Here is a 22,117-nt window from a genome sequence, read left to right on the forward strand (position 1 = left end):
AAGTTTAAACTGCAATTATATTCAGATCAACTGTTAGAAAGAGACTGAGACCATATTATGCGTTAGGACTGTGCCAATGACGCAAATGGACATTTAATTCTAGCTCCTTTATTTGTCTATAAATGAACATGACAGGAAAGGCAACAAAGTACAAAATTCTGCAAGTAGTAAAACAGAAAACTACTTTAGCCGATCCTACAGTAAAAATTTGGACTCGCCTTTTTTGACATTTTTAAAATATTAATTTAAATATCAGCATCATTCATTGACTGAGTAGTCGAGGATTTTTAATCCATAATATATTTCTGTAGTAACTATGGTTTTCGTACGGGAAAGCGGATTTGGGACAATGCTTTCACCGGACTGATTTTGGTACATTATGTATTTGGCATGGATTTTGTCCATATGTAAATCCTGAATTAAATCGCTCTAATACCGAACACAGCAAAACTCAGCATCTTAGTTTTACAATGTATCAGTGAAAAACGAAAAATAAGAAACGGTGATACTGTTGTTTTTGTGTTTGAAAGTTGAATTTTAGCTAGTGCCTAATAAAATGTATGATTCTCCGTTTAGCTAAGCCTTGCAACTGCAATATACTTAAAGATGTCTGTTAGGGTAACTCACTTCGAAATTCGTCTCAACAATTTCAATGCATTATTGCTTTATCTCTTCGCTCTGAAGCTGCTATATATTCAAAAGAAAGAGATAAATTTATCATGCAGTGACGGTGTCGTTTATCACATTCCTTCTCATAATGTCACATGCTTAGCATGCAGAGTGGTAAAGACTGTTATAGCCTATCTATTGATAGAGCCAGACGTCAGTCTAGTTATCATAGTACTATCCTGACCCAGAATAAACCTTTGGTCACATTACTCAATTTAGTATGGACATGAGTCCTTCTGGAATTGTCAAGTAAAACAAGACACCCAAGTCTTTAAGGTATTCTAATCCATAGTAAAACTTTAAACAAATAATTAAGTTACAACCGAATCGATCAAAAAATTATTTTTCTCATTAATTATGTACTTAGAGTAACAATCGAACTCAATGCGAACAAACCACCACACAGTCAATAAAATACATAATTCTTATATAATACACTGTTGCATTAATTAATAAATAATTGCGATCAAACCTGTGTACACATAAATCTCCGGGGTGGGGGGGGGGGTAGGTAGTATGACTCATTATTGATTTTTCTGGGTGAATATCAACATGAAAGGTGTATTCAGCTTTTTTGTACCAGATAAAATCTTGAAAAAGATTACAAACGTTGAACAGTTTTTAAAAAGTATTTTAAACATTTTTCTTCGATATAAATTTTGCTCAAGACAGTATGACCGTTTCCTTTTACAAAATATACATTGAATTCTAAAAAAAATAATTAACCGATAAACCTTTATGAAAGGTATTTATTTGCCAAAATGTTTGCAAATAATTTTGCTAGTTAAAATATCAGTAAGGTAATATTCCAATGTTGTTTTCTAAATTTTCATTGCCTTCAAATGCACTCATTGCCCTACTTGTTTGTACCTAAAAATTAAATCTCGTGTTCGTAAGCTCTGGTGATTTGAAAACTTGTCTAATTTTCTTTACAGTTATAGAAACAATTTTTGTATGTATTCATTAACAGATGTATTTTATACTTGTTTACATTAATGCTTTTACCTATTTTAAACGAATACATCTTATCTGAAAGGGCTACAGATTCCTCAGTAATTTAAAAGCTTACTTTATCTTTTAGTTTTCATATTGTTACGATTCTTTGGTCTTAAACTTTGTATCAGAAAGAAGCAGAACCAATACGTTCAGTAAAAACAAGATATGATTTATTTTATGTACAATACAAAGTGAACATTCAAAAGATACAGTATATCCTAAATTTAATATTACAAGTCCTAAAATATAGAATGTTCCGAATGAATCCCAATAGTCTTCAATGTCGTGATGTACCGCAAATGATATAATCCAGAATGTCTTTGAATGAGTTCTCAATAATCCCAAAGTATTGTCTTAGTTTTAAAGTCAATGAGCACTTGGTAATTCCAGGGAATAATTTAAATAAATAATTCTTCTCAAATTACGCCTGAACACAACTAAACGTATTTCAACAGACTGGTTATAGAACCGGAATGAAGCCATTGTTTACAAAACCTCTATTTATATACAAAATATCACCTAACCTATGACGTAACAGGATATTGGAAACTGGTCATTTCTAACTGAAACAGTCACTAACTCGTAAACATAGTTAGATCTTGAACTATATTCATCAAAACATTTTAAAAACTTAGCAACATTAGTAAAGTAGGCAAAATGCTACCCTCAATAAAATATTACTGTCTATCTTACTGAATGTAAGGTCTGGCTATACAGTACAGTTTTGTGGTGAATGTCGGGGGAGATGGGAGATTGCAGAAAAATTATAATAATTATACGTTACAGATACAAACTAAAACTTTTTCGGAATCAAAAAACAAAATTATCGAGTGAGACGTTAAAATTTGCAGATACCATTACAGTTTTAGACATTATCCATACTCCAACTAACTCGGTTTTGATAAACACTGTAGCTTTCCATGTCTGCGCGGCCATTTGTTCACGAATTAAGTTCTCAATTTTAGACCAATCAATGTTGTTGAAAACTTTAGTGCGAAACTATATTGTTTGAAAATGGCGGTGTATGAAGTATTTTCCCACCCAGAGCTTCGTCGTTACAAGACGAGCATCTGTTCTAAAGCTTCCCTGATGATGCTGTTTATCTTAGCTCTTACATTTATACCTCCTCTATTCGTTGTTTACAGAAGTTATGGTAAGAATTGGACCTTTGTTGTGTAGACCCTTGGATACATTGGACTGTAATCGTGTTTGGTCATGCTTGCCATTTATCGATAGCATGGATCGTCATGATCGTGGAATAAAATGAGTTTAAGACTAGTGATTTCGGTAACAGAAGAAATTTTGGTTGGTTTTGATAAATCTTATTTACGTTTATGCAATATAACGCGCACAAATATGTATGAACCTTTTATGCTCACAGGGGCTAGTACCGTTGCTTACAATAGTCCTACAAGTTCAACACAATGTTTATTTTAGAGGGTGGGTGATCGGTCTTTCTTCCTAAATAACTGCGCTGTGTAGCATGTTTTGATGTCAGCTAACAGTATAACGAAAGTCAAATTTTCAGAAATATCACACACAACTGGCAACCAATAACGACGCTTTCCTACAAAGTAAAGTTATGTTTTTGGCACACTTTACTTACCCTGATGTATTTTCTCTAATAAATTCAAATTCTCACAGAAGAAATGGACCTGTTTTCAAGTTTTGTTGGCCTACATTTCAGTTGGCTGGAAAGTGATGAAAGCCGGGAATGCCAAAATCAGGTTAAGTTGAAATATTATTCTTTAACGAAATGAATAAAAATATATTATGCATATTGGAACTGTAAAGCAATGTTTCATTTCGTTCAAGAAACATATCCACCACATGAACCTACTTAATCATATTTCGACATACCTTGACTATCATTGCACTGCAACAAATTCAAATGTATGTAAACGGAACATGAAAATGCATCCATTTGCTAGTGTCATATTTTCATTCTGTGATGATAAAGACAGCACAGTAAGTATATTAATTACACATAAATTAGTGGAAGAGTGTCGATATATGCTGCCAAATGTGTGAGATATACCTGAAACTTTGGCTACTCATTCCGATTGTAACGACATTGTAACATGCTATACAAGGCCATTATTTGGATAGTAAAACATGGCACTAAAACAAAACCAACATGTGCTATGTCTTACATTGTAGGACTATGCTTACAATTGACCTGTCATACAGGTACTATATAATAACTACAAGGGAGGACACTTATCTCTTTGCTCGTGCAACCTATTTAAGAATAAACGATGATATTTCAAGCCACGCTTTGATGGCTTAATAAATGTGGTACCGATATTTAGCACAGGCATTTAACTGTGTATCCCTATCAAAAATTTGACTTAATATCATATCTTTAAGGAATGCCAAATCATTTTCCCACACTACTGCTCGACATGGCCCTGATCACACCCGCCTTATATGCAAGAACACTGCGCTGAATGGAATACTGTCCTCTCATTGGTTAAAAGAATATGGCATCTTGTATTTATTTATAACTTACTTTTAGTTTGCCAATGAGAAGTTAGTATTCAATTCAGGGCATTGCTTTTGTATATTAAGATGCCTTGAAATATCAGCGTTTATTCTTAAATAGTTTATGTGAGCATGGAGACAAGTGTCCTCCCTTGTAGTTAGTATATCGTACATGTATGATAGGTGAGTTGTAAGCAATGTTATGAGCCCCTGTGAGCTGCTGATTGCATGGCAAGCTAGATGCATGAAATGTTTAAGCGAATCACTTGTTATTGATGTTTGGTTGCTATGTGTTTCTGCCTAACTAACAGCCTTGTGTAGCATGTTCCTATGTTGACTGACATCAGAAAGTGTGTCCAAATTTTCAAGACTATCTCACGCACTTGGCAGCATATATTTAAGATTTCTAGAAAATAAAGTTATGTTGACATAGGTGGACTTTACTTACTCTGATGTAGATTTTAGAATAACTTCAAATTCTCATATCTGATACAAGCAAATGCAGGTGTTTTCCAGTTCCATTGACCTACATTTCAGTTAGTTGGAATGTGATAGAAGTGAGAATGCCAAAATTGGTTAAACGATGATAAATAATTTGAACACAACAAAGCTATCTAAACACTTTTTTCAGTATTAGTATATTTTTAACTCTTTTGTTAAAGAAACATTTTTAATCTAATCTGATTATGGCATTCCTGGCTTCCATTGCATTCCAGCCAGCTGAATGGAAAGTGAAAATACATCCATTTGCTATAATCATATTTTGATTGCATCAGGATAAAGACAGCAAAGGAAGTATAATCAAATATATTTAAATTTGTGGAAAGTGTTTGAGATATTCCTAAAGATGTTGCCTCTTGTTCTTCTGTCATTTGACTTGGGAACACACTACACAAGGTCATTATTGAAGAGGTAAGACATAGTACCAAAACAAAAATATCATGTGATATGTCTTATGTTCTAGGACTAGGGTCAAACTAGACCTGAAGTTTATGGATCAGTGACTTCTTCTTTTGGACAGAATATATAATTATAATTTCTTGCTTTGCTCTCACTTTTCCCTATTCTGTCCAAAAGAAGTTACTGATCCTGATCCATAAAATTTGTTCTCCAACTTTAAATACAATGGAAGGCCCTGAACAACTAAAGCACAACAGAATATCCCTAATGACAAATCCATATTAAACTTGATAATGTTGTACACCATTCTAAACAGTGTTACTGATGCAATAGTCAGCTATCTTAGTTTCATTTCACAAATGAGAATAATAGGATTTTCAATAAGTATTTCTGTCTGCATGACTTGATGTTGATCAGTGTAAACAAATGTTGTCCTTATGATATCAGTGAGTGATTCATTCTTTCGAGAACTGCGAGTTTATGACAAAAATAATGTACCAATTTAAAAGCAAATTTTACTTTTAAATTAGCTCTTTTAAGATGTAACCTGTCATCTTGCCCACAAACTGCAAAAGAATTCGTTTAAACCTATTTTAGGATGTGCTTGCAGGATTTGGTCCCCTGTTCACAGGTTTTAGAAAGTGAGAGTGAGAAAATCCAGAAGCAAGCAGGTTGGTTTGTTACAGATGAATATGATTATACACCAAGTAGTATGACCTCAGTGTAGAAAAATTTGTTTTTGGAAACAATTAAATAAATGTAGACTGCAAAATAGATGAATACTTTTCTGTACAGTTTGCAAACCAAAACAAACTAATATAATTCAACATGAATATTCTTCTATGATGCCATATGATCAACTTATAGGCACAAATTTATCTTTATCCCCAAAACAGGTAAAGACTGGAATTTACAACAAATATTAATCACAACTGCCAAATCTTCAGAAAACCAAATTGAAAACTTTTCAAGACGAATGTGGACCCAGTTTTTCTAAAATAAATAGTTGTTGTGATGGTTGATGCTGCATGGTGCAAATAGATAATTATAATATGTAATTATGATGTATCAATGATCAAAATGTAGTCATGATCAAGATCAGATGAATCCAAGATACAAGAGTTAATCACATATAACTTGCAAAGGAGTCAGTCACCAGGCTGATAGACTAGTACAGATCATGCAGGTCATGTACCCATTCAGTACTGACTATTTCAGTAATGGGCATCATATCTTAGAGTTTGATTACACATACCTTTATATTTGCATCCCCATACATTCATATTCCTTTTGGAAGGTCATGATTTACATTCCTCAAGAAATACATACAATAGCAAAAATTAATTGATAATAAAAATGCAGCTTTTGGCCAGTGTGCTCAGTTTTATTCAGGAAAATTAGCTAAGACTTTGTGTTGAATTGGACCAATGGGCAACTCACTTGTAATACAAGAGGAGCATAATCTAGATTAAAGGGGCATCATGCTGTTGGAGTTCTTGGGCTCTTAGCGTATTTACGGTCAGGCCATGTCTCAGTCAGCCTGTTGAATTCTTTGAGATCACAGATTGTTCTCAGTTCATTGGGCAGGCTGTTCCAAATTCTGAGTTGTGCAGGCTGAAAGAGAGCCAGATTTTGGTGTCTAAGATTATAGTTAGTTTTTTGACATGACCAGATTATTCAGGTAAATAGGTGTTTTCTTGTGAAATATCATGTGTACTTAAGCTCCCATATATCTTAATATACTAATGTGTAAAGTAGGAAAGTTTGCCTTTTTAGCAGAGACAGAGATCTAGGAAATGCTTAATTATGCATATTTGGATGCCAGTTTTTTATGTGGGGCACAGAAAATCGCTGAGGCAGGAGTCCTCCGTATGCATGTAACAGGTGTGTGGCAAAATTCAAAGACTAGCCAGCCCTGCTTCAGCCACCTGCTTTGTGGGAAAATGTGTTGATCAGTTAGCTGTGCTGATATTTACAGTGAAAGAATCCAGTGACTGAAAGACCCCTCGATGTACATACATGTTGCCATTTTATAAGAGTACATAAAAAAGAATATGATGCAATAGCTGGTTGGCAAGTTCAAATGCTTTGACTGGCAGCTGGGTGGGAAAATGTACTGATATTTACAGTGATTGAATTCAGAGGCAGAAAGACCCAGAGTCATGTGGTCATTTATAAAAGTACATAAAATAAACAACTTTAGCTTTCTATATTATGTTCATTTCTGAATGTAGTGGAATAAGCAGTGCAAGTGACCTCAGAATACTTAGACAAAATGCCATTTGTAAGTGGGTGACAAGTCGCCTAAAAATGTAAACTTCGCCTTCTTCTGTTAGGAAAGCTAAAACAACTTCACCCTGTGATTATTTAAGAGGTACATTGACTGGACACCATATTTTATTTAAATGCCCCTCCCCTTAGCCCAGTTAGTTCTAGTATTGTAGCGAAATGTATTCATCAAGGCATCAGTAGCTAGGCCTAGTTTTTATATCAATTATGTTGACAAACAAACTCTTGCCCATTCACAAGCATTGTGTTTTAATAGCTTATTGACCATTAACCCTTTTTCGAGTAAGGTAGCAACTATCAATTTCTTGCATGATATCCTTTGATGATAAAACATACAAACTTGTGTTTTAAGATCAGAATTGGTGATCTGGATATATATTAACTGCCTTTTATACAATATTTCGTCAAAAAATTAGTTTGAAGCTGTAAGTGAACCATTAGGCCTAACTGGAAATAATGGCGGACTTCGCTAAGTCTGGCATGTACCAGTTTATTAGATTGTCAGTTTTCTTAAATCACTGGGCACATATATTTAGAAAAAAATATATAAATCATTGAAACCAAACCCTAGGTATTGTATTATTAAAGATTTAACTTTAAAATGCGAGTTGTGAAGGTCAGAAACGTATGGAACAATGCTATATTGTGGAATTCACGAAATGCGCTTTAAGGTCTAAGCTGTTTTTTTATTTGAGACATATTTGCAAAAATACGGGAAAAAAACAGCAAATCATATACTATTTATTTGCCTAAAATTACTCAAGTACGTATACAAATAAATAAACCATAAATTTGCGATCCTGTCAATGGACTGTTGTAATGAAGCTATATTACAGCGAGTGATTACATTATGAAAACCTCTCAATCTAAAAACAGATGTGTTGATTCTGTAGGAAAGAAGGGACTGCCACATTTGATGGTGGGACTCCTATTTTTACCAAAATGGGAGTCATGGACTCCTAGTTTTAAAATCCTAGCAAGACCTCAGAGGAATATAAGATATTAAAATCATCAAAAACCACTTTTAGTGCTCTATGCTTATTTTTTTCTATTTGTTTTTTGCATAAATGCCATAATACAAAGAGGTTGATAGTGTTTATAGTTGAAGTTAGACCAATTAAAGCATTTGTTGATGAGCGTTGGTATTCAAACAACAGTTGAGATGTTACAAGATGCCTAATTGCTATTTGATAGATTGTAGATACAGTATATGATTTAATTAATATATAATTGTGAATCAGGATTTACTCCAAATAATTTCACACACACCTCTGGGGGTATTTCGTGATCCTTTATGGTAAAATTGGAACATGGGAGATAGTTTTTGACTAAATGAGTCAACCTATATAAAAATATCATTATTATTATTACTATCATTGGTGTGGTTTTGGTGCTGTTGTGCTATTGGAGTGTATTGTGTTCTCTCTGTTACTAATTTTGTTTCTACACAGTGACTTAGTTCTCCAACATCAGTGGTAGCTAAACGTTATCGATAGCCTGCATTGAAATAAGGAAGAATCCTATCAATTTTGGGTCATACGGTCAAGTGTCAGGGTCACCATTATACTGAAAGAATAAAAATGGTCTCCTCACAATAGCTAGAGTTCTCCACCACCTGTGTGTGTGATTTGGATTTTTAATGTAGCATTACAAATTTTAAACATATCTCTAAGGTATCTGCAGTGTGGCAGTTTATAGTGAGATCTAGCACTTGGGCATCATGCTGCAGATATGTAGTATCATGCACCACCCAGTTGCATTATCCTGACACCAGACCAACCACTCCTAACACTGAACTCTTAATGTTTAGTGCCAAGCAAGGCAGCTGCTAGTACAACTTTTATCAGTTTTTGGTATGACTCAGCTGGGTCTCCACCACCTACAGTTACCGAATAAGGTCTTGCACTTGCTGGAAGGATGCAATTAATGATGATGAGGACAACAACTGCTTTTGAGAACACAATAATTGAATAAAAGTGCATAAATGAAGGAAGTGGTGTGACATATGGGATATTTGTATGGACAGGTTGTTTAGTCATACTTTCCTTTAACTTTTGCCACATGTTAGAATCACATAAAAATATGGAATTTGCTGAAACTGTGTTGAATAAGGTAATCACTTTACACAATGGCTATCAAATTTGTTTGGCCTTATCCTGAACTCAGCAATATAAAAAGTGGCAGTTACACAACAAGAGTGGGAAATAATCAATACACTTAGTGTATACTGCATAAAGAAGAGTATGATTAGTAATAGAGGCAGCAAACAAAGACAACCAGAATGTCCATGAGTGACTGTCAGTGTTTAATTATTGTCATTTATACTTTAATTACATGCTAGAAGTAAGAAGGATGAAAGTCCTTTTATTAGACTCATGTTATCTTGCCTCATCTTATTATTAAACTGTACTTATCATATGTATCTCTGTGTGCGTGTGTGTGTATATATATATATATATGTATGTATGTATAAGAGATTTACTATGTTTCAGGATTTTGGAGAAAAACTGACTATTACAGGGAATATCCAGACATTCATTTTAAGAGAGAACTGCTGCTGGTACTGGAACTGGAAGGGGATGGGAATTATGTGACCTACAGTACATTTCAAAAATACAATCAGCTACAAAATGAACACCTCCGAGTTCCTCTTATTACCGTAAGTATTTCAAAGAAACATGATCTGACTGCAAAGGTTAAACTAATTACTGTAGACAGTGGAGAGGACCAGTTACTTGTAAGCTTTTGGAACTTGTGTTTCATCCCTTTGTTTGAAGTAGGTTATAAAATACAAAGTTATTGCATAAGTTTCTTATGACACACTGAGAAATATTTTTAGCAAGGTTGCATGAATGCAGTTACAGTACAGCCCACATGATTTTTTTGTTTCTGCATGTTTCACTGTGGGGATGGAGAGAATGTGGAGAAATTTAAGACAAAGTCCCTCATTGCTCATCCTGACGGAGTTTTGCAGCTTCTCACAGTGAATAATTTTGCATGCGATGCTTTCTTGTGGAGTTGCAACTAATGATCACGGTGGGGTGGAATCAGTAAGGTGGGAATGATTTACTGTTTATGACCCAGCAAGTATGTGCCAAAGAGTTTCATTAAGAGAGAGTATGATGAGGCACCAAGTTATCTACATCATTTCCCTTGTAAAACAAGCTAGCACTGTATGATGAGTAAAACATATAGTTTTCAGGCTTTTTTAAGTCTGCATTATTTGAATAATTGTCATTTTCTTTATCATCAAATATATAATAATAATAAATGCAATTATTTGATTTTTAAAAACTCATTATGGAATGACAAGCTTGCTAGTCATGGGACAAAGTTTAGTGCAGAATGACAGAAGTGTGATAAATGTATTGGTACAGTAAGTATCTTGCTAATGAAAGTATTAAATGAGAGAGGGAGAGAGGAGGTTGGGGTGGAGTGGGGTGGGGTAGGTTGTGAGTGATCATCAAATTTAAAGCAGATTTAAAGAAGTGAACATTCTGGGCTAAACTGCACTGTCTCATCATCACAAAAAGTAAGTATCCTGACCTGGTGTTTTCAATATTAGCTAAATGTAAATTGAAAATACAATGTATCAGTTCATCAAATGCTTTTGTGTGTGTGTATGAGAGAGAATGAGAGCCAATATGATCTTGACCACTGTAGATGTGTAAATAGACATATCCCTCGATAACTCACGCACAATGGGGTCCACAAACATAGACTGCATTATAAAGGAGGGACCCCCAAAAATTGAAAAAAAATCGCTTTGACATCAAGAAAACTGGGGGGGAGTGGCATAATGAAACTTCTTATCATTCTTGAGGATATCTCTAAGTGCCAGTTCAAGAATTCTCTGAAACTCGTTTGCCCACAATGGTCTGTATCTGTGAAAACAAGCTCTTTATTTTATTAAGTATTCATTTTGCTTGGCTGCCTTTGTTATCTTTGATCACAGTTATGAAAGAGTCAGTTAATTTAAGGTAGTTTATGTTACATAAAACGAGTGATACATCAAAGTTTTCATTACCAGTTTTGATCACTTCCTCGATAACGTGTGCCCTGATAACTCATGAACCCACTTATATTGCGGGGTCAGGCATGGATCCCATTTTTTAAACCAGAAAATACCCCAAAACTTTATCCTTATTTGTTGAAGTTGAAGAAAATCGCGATCAAAATTGGTAACAGAAACTTTGATGTATTGCTCGTTATTCTGTCGAAAACGGTTGATAGGACCTGAAAATTTTAATCAGCACTATGAAATATCGAATTTAATAATAGGTCATACAAGTTTTTACATTTTCTTTCCTAACGACATTCCTAGTTCACTGCAATTAACAATATGTAAGGAAATTTTTATCAATGAAAGTATCACTTACGCCGAGTGGAGGCAGTACTTTAATAAATAAACACAAATTAAATAATTTTTTTATCAGTTGAAATTTGTGTTTTTGTTCTATCTTTTAGTTCCTTTTAAGTGTATTCATCATAAATGCAATGTGTCCTCTTGTAATTAAACGTAAAATGCGTCAATCTTTCTTAACAGCTATGTCCGCACGCGTTTCTCTGAGAACCTAATTAAGTGCCGACCGTGTTTTGATAACTGACTTGTGGTAGTATTTGTTGTATTGTTGCATTGAATGAAAAGCTGGCCTCCTTTGTATTATCACGTTAATTATGTCTTTTGAATCAAATAAAGGAGTTGGAATAAAAGAAACGTTAAAAGGCACAAAAATCTTATAAACTTAAAATCTAGTGGCCCCGGTCATATGTAGGGTGAACTCACTTCATTTGATCAATCGAACACTGTTATAAATGTTCTTGTGTACGTAATATAAACTACCTTAACTTAACCGACTTTTAGTCTAGTTCCCTGCTCTGTGGACTCCCGAGTTGGCAGAATACTATTAAACACCACTACGAGAACCAGACTCAGCAAGAAAACAAAAAACAGTGACATAATACACAGATTTTGTTGTGTACACGTGATGGTTGTTGAAACCAGTTGGAACAAAATTTCATATGTTAACTTTTTTTAAAATAAATGTTATTTAAACAGAATAACGAATAACTTCATTAGAAAAAAGTGCATTATTAAAAATTATTACCTAGTATGTGATTGTAAAACGAGGATTCAGTCATTAAACAGCCCAGTTCCCTAACGCTGCTCCCCTCATGGTTTTCTCGCTGTCAAAGCGATATTTTGAGGTCCCTCAGTAACTCATGCCTCGCTTATAGTGCGGTCTATGCTTGTGGATCCCGTTGTGAGCAAGTTATGGAGGGAGAGGTTTATCTATATTAAGATATTTACATTTTTTAAATTTTTATTTCAGTCTATAATTTTTTAAAGAATAAATGGTATGCTTGTTGATAACATGAGTAGAAAGAAATGGAGAAAGGACTAGGCTAGGAGCGATTCCTGAAAATTGTGCTGCAGGACAGGAATTATATCTAAAATTGAATATCATTATTTTAAAATAACTGTCATTTGGAAAAACTGTAAAATTAAACTGCGAGAATAACAGTGAGAAGGAAATATGAAATGAAAGGGTTAAAGTTTGGTGCTAAAGGTGTAGGTGTCCATTGTGTCAGCATCATGAAACTAACATAAAAACAGAGTTTTATTATAATGTTCAAAGTCAAGTGAAAATACCATTTACTACTAGTTGCCAGAGACAGACAATTACATGATTTGCTTATTTTCACTAAAACTGGATCAAAGATACATAAAACAATTTGGAGATCAGAAATTGTTTTGTTTTCAGAAGCAAATGTTTACATAATTTGACATTTTTGTTTTGGTTTCATTTGGTTTTTGAGTTGTGTATGGAACAATAACACAGAAATTCAAGGTAGGGTAAGACTTGCTTTTTGAACCCCACCTCCATCAAATTACTGACAGTTTAAGGTGTTATATCAGTTGGAGATGGTTGGCAGGTTTGCCTACTTTTGTGTCTTTGCACATGGCATTTGACTTACTTCTCTGCATAAAAAAATTCAAATTTGAATATAAACAGTATCAAATAGTAGTTTATAAAGCTGCAATCTTTTCTATACAAATTTCCATAAAAAATAGATAAAGTAAGTAAACCAGATATAGACTTTAGTTCACATGAAAACAAACAGAGAGAGAGAGAGATTTGAGTTGGACACAGAGATCTGGTAGTTGTGTGATTGATGGTGTGCTGTGTTTTTCCGTAATTAGAAAATAAAATCTGATCTCTTTTTGGTCATGAGAAATATATGCAGCTTGTTCTTTATCTCTTTTTAGTCTAGAGAAACCGATACCAATAGAGATGGAAAATCAGACTCTCTTATATTCAACCTTGAGATGCCATTATTGGATTCAGAAAATGTCCTGGGTGTGAAGTTGATCCTCATCTTTGATTATAAGTTACATGTAAGTTGGTTTCATTCAACCTGACTCTTGTGCATCTCATCTGATAAAATGCTTCTTTCATCTCTGTTACCAATAGAACTCGCTGTGGTACAACTTTGCGAAAGTGATACTACAAAGACATCTCTCCCTATCTCAGAATTTTTATGGATGTTTAATAACAGCAATAATGTATCTGTCACTATTGCACAGCATTTACTTTTTCAAATTGAAAAATCTTGTGCTTTTGATGTGAACAGTCCTTCCACATAATAGAAAATTGTCAATAAGACACTGTCCACTCATGCAGTGGACAATGTGCAGAATGCTCATATTTTTCAATGCTGCCATGTTAATGGTTGCATTATTCATAATGTGACCAGAGAAAAATTGCTTGTTGCAAGTTAAAACCTTGTTTGATTCTCCCTTCACCAATATTTTATCTAATGTTACATTCATACGTTTCATCTTCTGTTTTTATGTCAGTAACCCTTGCCTTTTTACACCAATCTTCTTTCAAAATACAATTGGTTTATGGCTAAGTCTTGTGTTATGTTATAATGCAATATTGGCTTTACATCAGTTAATTGGAATTTGTAATTCTACTAATTAAATGATTGATTAAACATCAATTCAGTATGTTTCTATTTCATCATCTTTTAAAACAATGCATAACATGTCATGTTGTAATTGTGGTTCCAACATTGCTCCTTTAGAACAATAAAGGTTACCAACTGAACATTTTCCTTATTTATAAAGAATAGGAGAGTGAGAAGGCAGTATATAATACTGCATGCTATGTACACCACCATGTGTATTTGCACAAGGAAAACAAATGAGTCACTTACAGAAAGGAAGGATTACCATGAACTAAAATCTCTAAAAGATTAAGATCTCTTACATAGACCCCAATCTCAGAGCTGATGAACTCAAAATCTGCCAAGAAGAACATTGGGGTTAAAGCACTTTTGCTATGGCTTGTTGCAAATGAAATTAAAACTAAAGGTAAATGGATATTGGGAGGGAGGTTCAAAGACTAACATTATTGTAATCATATTCATAGTCCAACAGTATAAGACACCAACCCTGATAGTTATGATGTAGGATTGGGGATGGGTGTGAAACAGATTCTGCCTTCCCCTATTGAAACTGTCAGGGTCTATGAACTTGTCCTTGAAAGCATAAAATCTAGCTATTTGTGTGTCCAACATTACAACACATCCTTTGCCTTGAATACTGAGCTTCTACTCAGGACACATGTGCAAGTTTAGATACCAGGTAATAGATTAAGACCTTGCTGTGGAATGACATGTTCAAAACCTAAATGGCCTGTCATTGGTGGAATTACTTACTTGATGTTGACAGAGCTATTACATTGTTGATGGAGAATCCCCTGTTCTATAAATAGCTGCAGAGCAGCAGCCCTCAACAAGAATTCATAGGCTTGAATAAGGCTCAAAAACTGATAGGAAATATTATTAAAAAAACTGAATAACAATAAAAGAATTAATAAAATTATAGAGAATTGCAATTATAAGAGTATAATGTTGCTTTTTCTCAGTTTACCATGGTAGAAATTGCCAGTTGCTAACTGAGATTATTTGCTGTGTGATTTTGGCAACTGACTCTAACAGTTGTGCTATGATAAACTCAGAAAAAACGACATTAAATTCTTAAGACATTTTTAAGCATTAAAATTATGTTCCCTATACTTTAAATAAAGTGTGTGTACATCATTTAAAAACTGTTTTTAAGATTTGGACTTTTGTCAAATAAATTGTTTAATAGGAGATGTATGTCTTACTGTTCTATTCACAGTGATAATCTTAACATCAATTTTTTATATAGAAATTTTGATTGTTTATATGAGGAAAAGAAAAAAGCAATAAAAAGTTCTCCGTCTGCAAGAAAATTAATAGTATTGACTTATATTTTTCTCATAGTAACAAATAACAATTTCCTTAATATTTTTTATATCTTTTCATAGCAATTTTCCTCTCTTACAATGGAGAGCATTGGTTATGCAACTTATGATGCCATCAAGCCAGGCGGAAAGTTTGAGATTCTGGGAGATTTAAGAGTCAACCAAAAGGAGCCTGTAGGTTATCGAGGAGTAGATAACAGATACAATGTAAGTCAACACTTCAGTTACAGAAAAAGTTTTGAAGTCTGACATTATATACTCTATTTACTCACTTATAAGATGAGACCAACTACAAACTGCACAGACCAGGGTCTACCATTGTATCATGTGCCAACAGATCTGTGTCTGTGAAGTTTATTAGGAGTAATCAGTACAACAGACAACATAGACACTGATCTGCAGGTGCATTAAAACTACAGCAGATCTGGATCTTTGTTGTTTGCTGTTTGACTTGACCTATAAGCAAGTATATATGGTAGTTCTGTGACTAAATTATGGAATGCAAGATCCTGAAGGTACTTAAAAGAGTCTGCCTGCCAGAAAGCTCAGGTAATCTGTGGTGCCGTGTGTGACCATAATATAATGCTTATCGATAACGGTAGAGAATAAAGAGGCAGGCTACTAATAATTACTTATAGCTGTTGAAGAGTAAAAGTAACTTTTGTCAGCAGTAATACATATTACTGTAAAAACTGTTATGAGCGACCACCTGTCATTTCCGACCACAATCCTAATGCATGGATCATTTTATTATATAAATGCTCTGTGACCACTTGCTGAATGCGACCAGTGACCACGATCGCAAAAAATCAGATCGACACCATTGTCCTCAACTTAATCCTTTGTAAACATGAGAGCTCATGATACATTTAGTATGCAAAGTTTATGTTCAGTTACACTACAGTTGAACAATCATATAGCGAAATAAATACTACTAACCATCATCAAATCCTTTGTAACAATGACCACATAAATAGTAAAGATTGTTTTAATAAGGTATTTTTTTTTGAAAAATTAGCTAGCTACCAGTTTTGTGAAATTTACAAGTCCAGCTTATGGTGTCATTTGTAAACTGCAGTAAACCAGACTAAAGTACATGTCACTAACCACCATTGTAGTGCCAAAATCATGTGAATAGCCAGTAAGATTAACCATTTTCTCATCAAAGGGAGTAGTGATGGACAACTGCAGTCAATTTAGAGGTTTGTATTTTTTATTTATCTTTGTGAAAATCCACACTATGCCAGTAGTCCTAATGTCCCAGTGTGAAATCTTTTGAAAGGGCTTCATTGTAGGGTTGAGTACATTGTTTGTCTTTCCATTTAATCCGTAATGCGGGGGGCGGGGAGTGAATGAGCTCTTTGTCTTTAATACTAGTAAGTGAGAATCATTTCCAGATTCTTTTTTTAAAATTTCTTTTGTTACAGTGTTTCAACAAGCAAACATCTATTTACCCGGGTAAAGATGGTTACAACCTTTGTTTATCAAGCTATAACACTGATGATTTAAACTTTGTCTCAAAATAAATGTATTGTTTCTTGATGAGTTAATTATGTCTTTGGTTTCAGTCATTGGTACAAAATATATATTTGTTCCACATTTCTCCAAAACCTGATCAAAACCAAAATACATCTAGTCATTATTACGTCAACACTAATAACAATGGCAGAACCGCCGATGAAAAAAAGAAAAATTCTAACACTGGACAAAAGAATTAATGTAATTGAAAGAAGTGAAAAAGGAGAGACTGTGCGCAAAATAGCAGCCAGGTAAATCGGGTGCTTCTCCAACTGTAGACAGTGATAGTGACAATGAGTCATCTGTTGGTGAAATTCTGCTTCAGGTTATTTCACATTCTACAGTCATAGAACATATAAAGGAGATTAAAGAATATGCTTTACAACATGGCATTCCCAAACTTTGCTTTTTTGCTGAGAAATGAAGATACATGTACAGAATAAACAGCTGAATAAAAAATGTCAACAAAGAAGTATAATGGATTTCTTAAAGAAGAGTGATTAAGTGCATAGAATAAGATATATACATCATAGCTAACTGTGCAGTTTTTGTTACATTTGAAACAACTCTAAAATGTATGGCCATGTGAAGTTACCTTATGGATATGATAAATATTACCTTTGTTTATTTCACAAATCATATACATGTACATTTACTGATATATGTATATATTCATATGATGTTCAAATATAAATTTGATTGATTTGTTCAAAAATGTATATTTTTATTATATAAAGTTATTTTGAGAGGAATGCATGCAATATTTAACAAGATTTATGAATAAAGGGTATGATACATGTACAGTGAGTATGGGTATTTTTTCTTCTTCACCAATGCTAACTATTGACCCTGGAAACGAGTCCATTTTCACACACCTCTTATGAGAGACCACCTGTCTTGAGAGACTGCTTTTGGTTGGCAGAAGGGGTGGTCTTTCATAACAGGCTTTACTGTACTACTAACATGATATTGCTTTTCCGTTCCTAAGGTTTACTAGTCCCCACTCTAAGCTAATTAGTAGATTTTCAAAGTAGTATTAGAGGGCCAGAATTGAAAAGAACATGGTCCCAGTCTGATTCCTCAGCCAACATATGGTTATCTTTCTCATTTTTCTTTGGGCTTTGTGTATTATACATGTGTGCCAGATCACTCATCACAACTCACCTCCTTTGTCATCTTTATGTGTCATTTAGGTCAACCATTTTGTATTGATTGAACCTTTATCTCCTCAATCCTTGCTTTATTTGATTTTTTTGTTCCTTTTTAAGGTTTCTAGGATTTTTGTACCTTGCCTAGCTTACACAGATTTTAATTGCCTTCATATCACTAGGATATGTATTGTCTGCCATGTTTGGGTTAGCAGACTTTAAAGGACAGTTATCAGTTTCATTTCTGTGCAAAATGGCTCAGTTAAGAGATGAGATACAGAAGGATACAGTCAAGAAGGCTTAAAATAACCAGACTCAGGGTTTCTATTCCTGATTAGAAAAAGGCAGAAAGTTTCAGCTTAAAATCAATCTAACCACCTTGGTCAGGAAATCCAAAAAGCCTAGCTGAGCAGTGTCATGATCTCGATGATGTTTTCCTTCACGTTCACTTCTCCCTGCCACACAGGTCAGTACCTCCAGTTTTTCCTCAACCAGGTGTTATTTTAATTTTAGTCTCTTCCATTTGGTTTCACTCTGTCTCCAGGGTAATGTGAGTAATGGTGGTCCACTTGAGGACTTTAGGGACCCCATCCTCCAGTATTTTGACCTGAATTAACATATTCCTCTGCTTATCAGTGGTTTGTCTTATCCTCAACCAAGTCAGATCTCATTGCTTCTCTGACTTTGTACATATATTTTTGGGGATTCATTTTTTTCACCAGTCTTGGGAGGGTTCATGTTATTCTAGCCAGGATTGACCAAATTCTATCCCTCATAATTAATGGCTTTCATAGCCAAGTCTTCATTGTTGGCTCACCTTTTCCCCACTCTCCTGGTAACTCTGAACTCACCAGCAAAATTAGATCCCCTTGCGGACTTTACTTGCACCTGTTTTTGTTCCTGTTTCTAACAAAGTGGAAAATGCACAAAGACCTGTTATCAGCCTTGATCCCCTTGGAATCCAACTTTCATCACCACCTGCATTGGTGGCTAAATTGGGACTAGTTTCTGACTGAGTAATAATTAGAACCCTTGAACACTACTTCTTTCTGTATACACCAGTCACGATTTCAGGATGGGGTGCTTACCTAGAGCCAGAGTTTTAGGGGTTTTGGTCATGGGAATAAGTGACACCTCACATAAACAGCTTGGAAATATGGGCAATATTCCTAAACTTACAGGGGTGTGTCAACCTCATGAGGTATTGCTGTGTTAGGATCACCTCATAGGACGTGTCATTTGTAGGGTATCTCAGGCATCAGATAGGTACACATACTCCTTCTCTTTGCTTGGGAGTCTGGAACCACCTCCAACAGGCAGCCTTGTGGCAAAAGGAATATCCCAGCAAACAGTCCCTCTAGATGGGATAGGTGGTCCTCACAGATTAGTCTGAGCTACAGCTGATAGCAGAGTCACTGTTCTGGCTGATGTGGAGGCCTTTAGAGGACCTATTTGCTATGAGACTGAACAAGCTCCATATTTATGTCTCTCCAGCATCAAAGAAGAGGGCCTAGGCAGTGGTTGTTTTCATCCAAAAATGGGATCATATGTGCACATATGTCTTCTCACCTTTCAAAAAATTCCTGCAGGTGATCCATCAAGTCAGTTAAAGATTTCCACTTCTCAGCATGTCCTTGTAGTCACCCTTACCCTGGCAGTCCCAATTGTCATAGTACAGTGACCTGATTGGCCTGTTGATTTACTAGAACAGATTGTAACTACAGAGGTGGGAATTGCTGTCACAGCACAGTGGATTTAAACAACAACCTGCATTTTCTTCACTTCATGCATAGTTCATCTCAAGTGATCAATTCACCAGGACCAGTTTTCTAGCAAGATTTTCGACCACATCATCAAGGATAGGAGGCTATTTTCTTCTAGGATTGATCATGCAATGTGGAGAATCTGTAATTGTTGCAGTAGAAAATGAATGATATATCCACCATTATATGCTCTTGCAAACTTTTTTCTTCCTTTTAAATGAAAAAAATGTTTTGTGTTTACAGTTTAATGGTAATTTTTGTGTGTGTGTGTCTTTTCTTTGCCAACCTGGGTTTCTGGCTAAGAATCTGCTGCTTTCATACACTCCATTTTGCATTTGAGATTCCCAGTCTCCGTCATACCGGCATTGTAGAGATTCAAGATAAGCTCTTTATCCAGTTAGAGCTATAATAGTTTTATCTGACATCCTCTGAAGAGAGAAAGAATTCTAGGAATTGTCACTTTCTACCTGCACAAAGTTCCTCTGATATTTTGGCAGCCACTGTTTCCAGGTGGATTGTCGATGCTATCAAAAAGAATTTTCAGTCACTCATTGAGAGGGACATTTCTTCCATGAGCATTAAATCCCATGAACTTAGGGCTATTGCTGCATCTTGGGTCTATTTGAATCTTTTCTCTCTTGATGATGTTATCAGTTCTATCTTCCCACACTGCCTTATATGCCTTTTATCTTAGATCACTGACACACCAGAATGCAGGCATTTTTTTCATTTGATCCTATAGTATTGGACAGGTGAAGCTTGTGGCCCAACCTTAAATTGAACACTCCTGCTGTAAGGCTAAGTGCAGTAATTTTCTATCCCAGCTTTGTTGAGGCCACCAGACTTCCCTCTTTGCAGGTAAATTTGGCAGTACAGTAGCAAGTATTGTATTATTGCTATGAATATGGGTTTTTATGTTATGGGGGTAATTTTGATTGTGTAACACTTACGTGCTACTATTGCAAACATATCTTCCTTCCACCTTGCTTTGATGTTATATACTTGAGGTTGATGTCAAAAATCCAAAGAGGAATTTTCCATATTGTGACTTGAGTCAGATGGGACCAATCATCATGTTCTTTTCAACTCTGTAGTAATTGGAGGTGGAGATAATTAGGATGACAGAGGACTAGGAGTCCCAGGAAAGGAAAAGATTTGCAGCTATAGCAGGTAAGTATTACATAATTAAAATTAGTTTCCCCACCAACAACAGTTACTACATTTTGTATTGAATTCACCTTTAGTATCAATGCATTTATTGAAACAGAAAATTTGATTATAATTGCATTGAATCATTTTACCACTGTATGGTCTTGTGTCTGTCATGTGTCATACCTCATGCACTATGCACCAACTACTGTTGTTGAACAGTTGTTGTTTTCAGCTTCTCAGAATGAAATGTATCTGAACATACAAATTTAAACATTGATTTAAATGTTTTTCATGACAATTATAAATCTGAGGGAAAGATACAAGATTTAATTTATTTAAATTAAATCTAGAAAAAGTACAAGATTTATATTAAATCAAGGAAAAACATGGCAATCTGTCATAGAAAATGTTTTCTTTCAAATTTAATGAATATAGAGCCACTTATTTTGTTTCATTCTGATGTGATTTTTTTTCTAATGGAATTTATTCTGAGACATGGATTAGCGATTAGGGTCATAATGAAATGCAGTAAACCTTCTTCAGTGGATCATCATGAAATACATTAAACCTACTTCAGTGGGTCATAATGAAATACAGTAGGCCTACTTCAGTGGGTCATAATGAAATATAGTAGGCCTACTTCAGTGGGTCATAATGAAATACAGTAAACCTGCTTCAGTGGATCATCATGAAATACAGTAAAGCTGTTTCAGTGGGTCATCATGAAATACAGTAAAGCTGTTTCAGTGGCTCATCATGAAATGCAGTAAACCTGCTTCAGTGGGTCATAATGAAATACAGTAAACCTGCTATCTTGGGTCATAATGAAATGCAGGAAAAGTTCTTCAGTGGGTCATAATCTAAAACAGTATACCTGCTTCAGTGGGTCACAATGAAA

At 34.7% G+C, this 22,117-nt stretch overlaps 1 protein-coding gene across 1 annotated transcript in view; it reads left to right on the plus strand.

Annotated features, from left to right (window-relative positions):
* The first annotated feature begins 2,677 nt into the window (after positions 1–2,677).
* Positions 2,678–22,117, plus strand: part of LOC149782551 (transmembrane protein 231-like) — a 38,559-nt gene continuing 19,119 nt past the window's right edge. The window contains exons 1-4 of the mRNA XM_089933990.1: positions 2,678–2,818; positions 9,831–9,997; positions 13,610–13,738; positions 15,702–15,845. Coding sequence (XP_089790116.1) covers positions 2,680–2,818; positions 9,831–9,997; positions 13,610–13,738; positions 15,702–15,845 — 579 coding nt within the window. The 5' untranslated portion in view covers positions 2,678–2,679. The remainder of the gene's footprint in view (positions 2,819–9,830; positions 9,998–13,609; positions 13,739–15,701; positions 15,846–22,117) is intronic.

Source organism: Sinohyriopsis cumingii, chromosome 15 (assembly GCF_028554795.1).
Source record: "Sinohyriopsis cumingii isolate HCF-2022 chromosome 15, ASM2855479v2, whole genome shotgun sequence".
Classification (NCBI taxonomy): Eukaryota; Metazoa; Mollusca; class Bivalvia; order Unionida; family Unionidae; genus Sinohyriopsis; species Sinohyriopsis cumingii.